Source organism: Oratosquilla oratoria, chromosome 9, assembly GCF_046742065.1.
Source record: "Oratosquilla oratoria isolate Oo_2021 chromosome 9, ASM4674206v1, whole genome shotgun sequence".
NCBI lineage: Eukaryota > Metazoa > Arthropoda > Malacostraca > Stomatopoda > Squillidae > Oratosquilla > Oratosquilla oratoria.
In genome coordinates this window covers 59,246,908-59,254,407 of record NC_134785.1, presented here as the reverse complement: position 1 = coordinate 59,254,407, position 7,500 = coordinate 59,246,908, and the positions used below count along the sequence as shown (strand labels likewise).

Here is a 7,500-nt window from a genome sequence, read left to right as displayed (position 1 = left end):
TAGCATCTCTGATGGTAGTTTCCATTATTTTTCCTACGATTGAAGTCAAACTTATAGGCCTATAGTTATTTGGCTTCTTTTTGTCACCTTTTTTGAATATGGGAGTAACGTTAGCTAGCTTCCATTCTCTTGGGACATCTCCGGATATGATGGATTTCTTGAAAATAATTTCTAATGGAACAACAATATGTACATGTATATGTACATATTTGCATGCATATATGTCACATATACATTTGCTGTATCTATTTGTATACATATATTTGTATGCTGTATATATTTGTATATATATATATATGTATATATATGTATATATATATATAGATATATATGTATATATATACGAGTATATATATGTATATATATATATATATACACACACACACACATACATACATATATATATATATATATATATATATATATGTATATATATATATACATGTACAACACTGAATGATTAGAGATATTTTAACAACCACAATGCACTTTAATTCTAAGCCATGGCTTTGAATTAAAGTGCATTGTGGTTGTTAAAATGTATATATAGATACATACACACACACACACACACACACACACACACACACACACACACACACTTATATATATATATATATATATATATATATATATATATGTATATACACTGAATTGAACACCACAGCATTTTCCCAGTTATTAATTTTCTTCTTAATATTTTCAAGTTTCCTCAATAAAGTTCTAATACTGGGAGGATGAGCGGAAACGAACTTTCCAAAGTTCTCCATTTTAGTTATTTGACGTTTCGACTGCAAAGAGTAATTTTCAAGATACAAGAACAGTTAAGATAACACAATTTACAGATACGTTACATGGTCACAGGAAAAAATTAGAATGTTGCACCCTTAGGTCAAGCGCGATCTTTAAACCTCCGATGACCTGACCCTGGAAGACTTTCTTTTTGTTTTTATTTCTGTCTTCTTTTTTCTATTTTATTATTATTTTTCTTCTTCTTAGTCTTATTGCTGTTGCTATTGTTCTTCTTCTTCTTCTTCTTCTTCTTCTTCTTCACATCTCTCCTATGCCATGTAGCCTCTCTCGTACCCCCAAAATTTGACTAAGAACATTTTTTTTCCACAAGAAAGAAAATGTCAGAATCATGTTCATTAAAACATACGTTAATCGAAGCACTGGTAAACCCAAGTTCCCAAAATTACTTTTTGGCATCTCAGAAATGTATTCTGAAATTTCAGGCCATTATAAAATTAGTTTCAGGTCTCTAGGAAACTAGCCTCGCAATTCTAGGAAACTAGTCTCACTTCTCTAAGAAACTAGCCTCGCGATTCTAGGAAACTAGTCTTGCGTCTCTAGGAAAATATTCTCATGTTTCTAGGAAACTAGTTTCACGTCTCTAGGAAACTAGTTTCACGTCTCTAAGAAAATAGCCTCGTGATTCTAGGAAACTAGTCTCACGTCTCTACGAAACTAGTTTCACGTCTCTAGGAAACTAGTTTCACATCTCTAGGAAACTAGTTTTACGTCTCTAGGAATATAGTCTCACATCTCTAGGAAACTAACCTCACTTCCCTAAGAAACTAGCCTCGCGATTCTAGGAAACTAACCTTACGTCTCTATGAAACTAGCCTCGCGATTCTAGAAAACTAGTTTCACGTCTCCAGGAAAATAGTCTCTCATCTCTGGGAAACTAGTTTCACGTCTCTAGGAATATAGTTTCATATCTCTAGGAAACTAGCCTCACGTTTATAAGAAACTAGCCTCGCGATTCTAGGAAACTAGCCTTACGTCTCTAGGAAAATAGTCTCATGTCTCTAGGAAACTAGTTACATGTCTCTAAGAAAAGTTTCATGTCTCTAAGAAACTAGTTTCACGTCTCTAGGAATATAGCCTCATATCTCTAGGAAACTAGCCTCACGTCTCTAAGAAACTAGCCTTGCAATTCTAGGAAACTAGACTCACGTTTCTAGGAAAATAGTCTCATGTTTCTAGGAAACTAGTTTCACGTCTCTAGGAATATTGTCTCACATCTCTAAGAAACTGGCCTCGAGTTCCTGGGAAACTAGCCTCCCATCACTAAGGAACTATTCTCACGATTCTAGGAAACTAGCTAAGCGATTCTAAGGATCTTACCTCACGTGATTAAGAAACTAGTTTCGCACTCATAGGAAACTAGCCTCACGTCTCTATGAAACTAGCCTCGCACCTCTAGAGAACTATCCTTGTATTACTAGGAAACTAGCCTCGCGTCTCTAAGAAACTAGCCTCACACTGCTTGAAAACTGGCCTCACACGCCTCTATGAAAGTAGCCTCGCACGTCCCCCCTCGTGTAAACGCTCAGGAGGGCTGTGTGGTGACGGCAGAGACCTTTTGTTTAAAAATTGGTTCATAAATTCATGTCACCTTTGTGACGTCATCAGGTTCTCCTCTCCTGAGACCACGCCCACTCCCCCCACCCCCACCCCCACCGGCAGTCATGCGGTCCTGGTGAGTAAATTTGTTGTTGTGTTTGTATGTCTTTTAGGAAGACCTATGGGACCCATTCAGTGTTGTACACATACTTTCCCGCGTTCGTATACTTACCAATTGTACTATCATAGTGGAGATGGGTTGAACGCGAAATTTCGTGTACGTGTATATAACTCGAGCATACAAATATATAAGAAAAGTTGCACTCAACTTATATCTCTCTTGATGGTGCAATCGGTTGTCACTAACACTTGTCACGTGCTAGCTCAGGTTCGATTCCTTGGCTGTACTACGTTTCAATTTCTGCATGTTGGCCTCCTCGAGTCTCTCGATGTTGATGGATTAGAATTTAAGTGTATCAGGGTTGATGAAAATGTATATCTGTTCACTGGGACCAATTCAGTGTTGTACATATAAGTAATAATAACAACAACAATAATAATAACAATGATAATGATTACAGCGAGATGAGGGTATTAATATATAGCGATCGCATAACAAGTTTTTTGGATGACGAATCATCTGTATAGATGCATCGTACCGCTCGGAAAACCTGTACTATCAAAATAGTCGTAAGTCTGACTTCCATGTCTGAGATGGTTATGACTATCTTCTGAATAAAATGTGTCTTGATATCATTCCTCTGAAGAACTAGAAATGTTTAAAATGTTTACACAAGAACAAGTCGGTTTGTTTCGGAAAGGAAGATAAACCATATTGTGTCATGGTCGAGTGAACTGTCACACGTCATGACGTCATGTCGTTGTCAATCAACCGTCATGTCTGATGACATCTTAATTATCGTCTTCGTTAATATTTTTAATCTTCCTGAACAATATACACACACATATATATGCATACATAAATGTATATATCACATATATCTACTTACAGTTGACTACACAGGTTCCGTAGTTGGGGTAGGCTTTGTATTTGACCGCTCTTCCAGGAGCCTCAAAAAATGCCTTGGCGAAGACTGCAGTGCAGAAACAGAGGAACAGGCATCCTTGCCTCTCCTTCAACTTCGGTATGAAAATGTGGCAAACGTAGATGAAGGTTATTCCTAGGGCGCTGACAATATTCCCAATGATACTCGTCTTCCGTATGACGTTTACAATCTTGGCCTCTCCAACTTTGTCGATGCACAGCAGACTTTCAATAGCACCTTTGCCATTAACTAAGATGATGTCACTGCAGTAGTATTCATGTTCGACAGAGTAGCTGCCCAGCTTGAGACGACTCTTTCCATCTGTCGCTTGTTCTGAAACAATAGTGAAGTTCTTCGAGCAGGTCGGTAAGCCCACGATGGTGTTTGTGGGAACGAACGACCCCCATTGCGCTGATTTGCAAGTATGACTGTCCTTGTCGTAGACGGAGCCGATGGGGCAGCATTTCCTGTAGCAGGTCCTTTTGCACCCTTTCTTGGCGGCGTCCTTGTCCACCACCACAGCCTCTTTTTCTGTAGTCTCGTCCTGCTGCAGCGTCGTTGTGTACACGTCGCTTGGCTCCCCCGTGGTTTCCTCCTCGGCTGCATCTTCCTCTTCTGTCACTATGTCTTGCTCAGCTACGTTGTTCGCCTCTGTAACGCCATCGAAGAGATCTGTGGAGTCACTTGGCTCGCTCGTGGTGTCTCCAACCGTGGCGTCTTCTTCTGTCTCGAATTCTCGTTCTGCCTCGCCGTTCATCTCAGTTCGACCAATGTCTGTGGGAACGTCTGATTCCGTAGTGTGTCTCACAGGCTCTGCAGTAGCTGTGGTATCGTTGTGTTTGTTTATACTAACAGACCCTGAAGGGCTTTCGGCCAAACTAGCGCTCACGTCTGTCGAGGAGGACCTACCTTCTGTTCTGTTGAAATACTTCGGGGGAAGAGGAAGACCACCTCGAGAAGCTCTATTCTCGCTGACCATGGAGGATCTTTGATCTGCAGCGTGGAGTACGACCTCGGAGTCAAGGACGTCGTGATTCCCATGCACGCCTAACCCTTCGGTGGCACGACGCCCTCCGATTTCGGAAAAGTGCACCTCGGAGACCCCATACCGACGAATGTCTGTGCTGGCGCTCTGCCCATGGCAGCGGCGGGCTGCGCACACAAGAGCCGCCCACAAAAGAACGCACTTCGGAACGCTAACATTCATGTCGGCGCTCGCACGGAATACGAACGGAACTTTGACAAACAGTGGCGGCACATCGAGTGTGGGGAAGGGACGGCGTCAATTTTTCCTGATATCAATCGAGGAATGACACAGAAGGCTGGTGGTGGGCACTGACGAAGAGGAGAAGGAGGAGGAGGGGAGGAGCGTGTCTCTACTTTCGCATGACCTGTCGTTGCACTGTCAGAGAACGAGAAAAAAATGGGGAGTTCGGGGGAGGACGCTGGCTATCGTCCTTGGGCTTCCGCTGGCCACTAAACGCGCTAAAGGTGCACCTCAACTCCACACAGGTGCCCTTTGGGACTGACCAGGTTGTCTCGCCTGCTGTTTACGTGAGACCCTGTAACCACCACTACCTTCTCCACCGCAACCGCCACCAGTACATCCTTTCCCAGCCGCGTTCACCAAGAATCGAGCCTATGTCGATAAGTCCCCTTCCTTGCCGCTTGGCATTTGTGTCATTTCTTCCTGGCTACCGCCGGGCTATTTCTTCCGTGACATCGTGGGCGGGGTCAAGACTCTTGAGGCATTCGTTCTCATTTTCATCCACCGCCCCACGAACTTCGCCCACCCAGCGACCTCGATGCTCTCGTTTCTCGGCGCTCTCGGAAAGGACGGGGCAGGTGTCCTCTTGACGGGAATGCACAGGAGTCTTCGTCTGGAGGTGGTGAATGTTCGTTCGCGCTTCCTAACTGGCGGCACGAGGCGCATGAATTCGGACTCGCGCCGGGAAATCCAGCGCGTCCCCGCGCACACTAACCCAGACACTGGCAAGAACGGGACTGAGCTTAGTGAGCTGGTGCTGTGGTGGTAAGGCGCAGGAGGCGGGAGGAAGTGAAAGAGGAGGAGACTTAGTAACCATGTAGTCAGCGCTGAAACTATCAGTTGTTTTAAGAAACGATTAGACAACTTTATGGATGGGGATGACAGGTGGTGATGGATACGGAGCTGCCTAGTGTAGGCCTTATGGTCGCTTGCAGTCTTCTTCATTCTTATGTTCTTAGGAGTAGGTGGGACCTGAATCTGGAGAACCTCCTCGGTGACGAGATTTGTATACTGTGCATTTGCGTCTTCCAGATCATGGCTAGGGCGAGGATAGTTCGATCCAGCTAGAACCAACATACTAAGGTTCTAGATGATGCTGAAGTAGGTGAATGCCAGAAATGGGCGGAGGCAGAATGACGCCGAGTGTCGTTCTCATTGACGGGGGCGCCTCGGGAGTTCCATTCACCCCTTACACGTTGATGGGGTCTCGATCGAGTGAGGTGATATTCAGAATGTGGTAGCTCCGTAGATGAAGAAAATAAACATACGTCTCCTATGTCCGCTCCTCTCCCCGGATCACCGAATTGAAGGGGTTATCAAAGGATGAGATGGTCAGGTAATCATTTGGGACAACCTGCATGTTCGTCTTCGGCTACTCTGAGGGGCCGGGGGGGGGGAAGGGAGACGGAGGGGGGTAAGGGGAGGTGGGAGGGGGTGGGGGGTGGGGAGAGGGGTAGTGATTGCTTCAGCGATCCTTCGTAACTGCTGGAACTGGTTGAAGTTAATTTTGTATTCAAGGTCAAGTGGAAGACGGACGAAGTTAGGTCAGTATCCGGGTGAGCAAGGTATGGAGCCTACGTCAGGAGGATGCAGTCCAAAACATTTCTCTTTTGACGAATCAACAACCGGACAAAAAAAAAAAAAAAATGTGATAGTGCAACTTAAGGTGCCGTGTGATATTCCAGATTCTAGATTTGTTGATTGACATTCGTGCTGTTTTTTACATAGATTTTTTTTTACTTTTTTATTTTTATAAGAAGTTGTGTTCTCATTAAATATATATATATATATATATATATATATATATATATATATATATATATATATATGTATATATATATATATATATATATATATATATACATATATGACACACAGGAAACCCACAGTCGGAGGAGGTAAAATTCGAATAAAGAAGATTCCTATATTTCGGCTATCAACTGTAGCCCTCTCCAGGAAAGTATTCCTGAAGAGCGCTACACTTGAGCGCCGAAATATAGGAATCTTCTTTATTCGAAGTTTATCTTCTCCGACTGTGGGATTCCTGTGTGTCATTTACAAATGTGCTACTACATTTCTGTTTAGTATATACTGTATATATATATATATATATATATATATATATATATATATATATATATATATATATATATATATATATATATATATGTGTGTGTGTGTGTGTGTGTGTGTGTGTGTGTGTGTGTGTGTGTGTGTGTGTGTATACATGAGTATTTTTTTAATCTTTTTGACTCAAATTTGGTAGGATACATGCTACTTTCTGAACAGCATAGTAGAATACAACTTAGAACCTGAATAGCATAGTAGGATGCAAACTACACCCTGAACATCATGGCCTAATATATAAAATTCTTGTCATATTTCCCCCTAATTATATGGCCTAATATATAAAAATGTGGGTAAAATGTATAACAAACAGATAAAATTACATATTACTAAAAAAAAAATTGCGTGGACGAGTTGTCCACATTTCTGTGGACGAGTTGTCCAAGTTTGCAGTTTTGTGGACCAGTTGTCCGTTCAGGTGGTAGGATACAGTAGCACCAAAAACGAATACTCTGTAATTGTATCTGACCAGTTTGGTTTCCAGTGAAAGTATACCATAAATGTCAAAGGATTACAAAGGCGGAGCGTGCCGACAGGAGACCTTTTGGTCCATAACTAGGTCGGATGCGAAAAAAAATAAAAACATTATAATATAAATAATATTAATGATAAATAAAATAAATAAATGTATAGGTATAGTTAAATAATAAACAAACAGGTAAATAATAGATAATAATAAAATGACAGATAACTAATGATAAATGAAAATCA

The 7,500-nt window shown here is 41.8% G+C and overlaps 1 protein-coding gene across 2 annotated transcripts in view; it reads right to left on the bottom strand.

Moving 5' to 3' along the window:
• Nucleotides 1-7,500, bottom strand: part of LOC143028467 (uncharacterized) — a 34,720-nt gene that overhangs the window by 21,938 nt on the left and 5,282 nt on the right. The window contains exon 1 of one of the 2 annotated variants that reach the window (XM_076190616.1): nt 3,360-5,373. The exons of the other annotated variant lie outside the window; for it this stretch is intronic. Within the exon in view, the coding sequence (XP_076046731.1) occupies nt 3,360-4,602 (1,243 nt within the window). The 5' untranslated portion in view covers nt 4,603-5,373. Of the gene's footprint in view, nt 1-3,359; nt 5,374-7,500 lie in introns of those variants that run through there. 2 annotated transcript variants of the gene reach the window in all.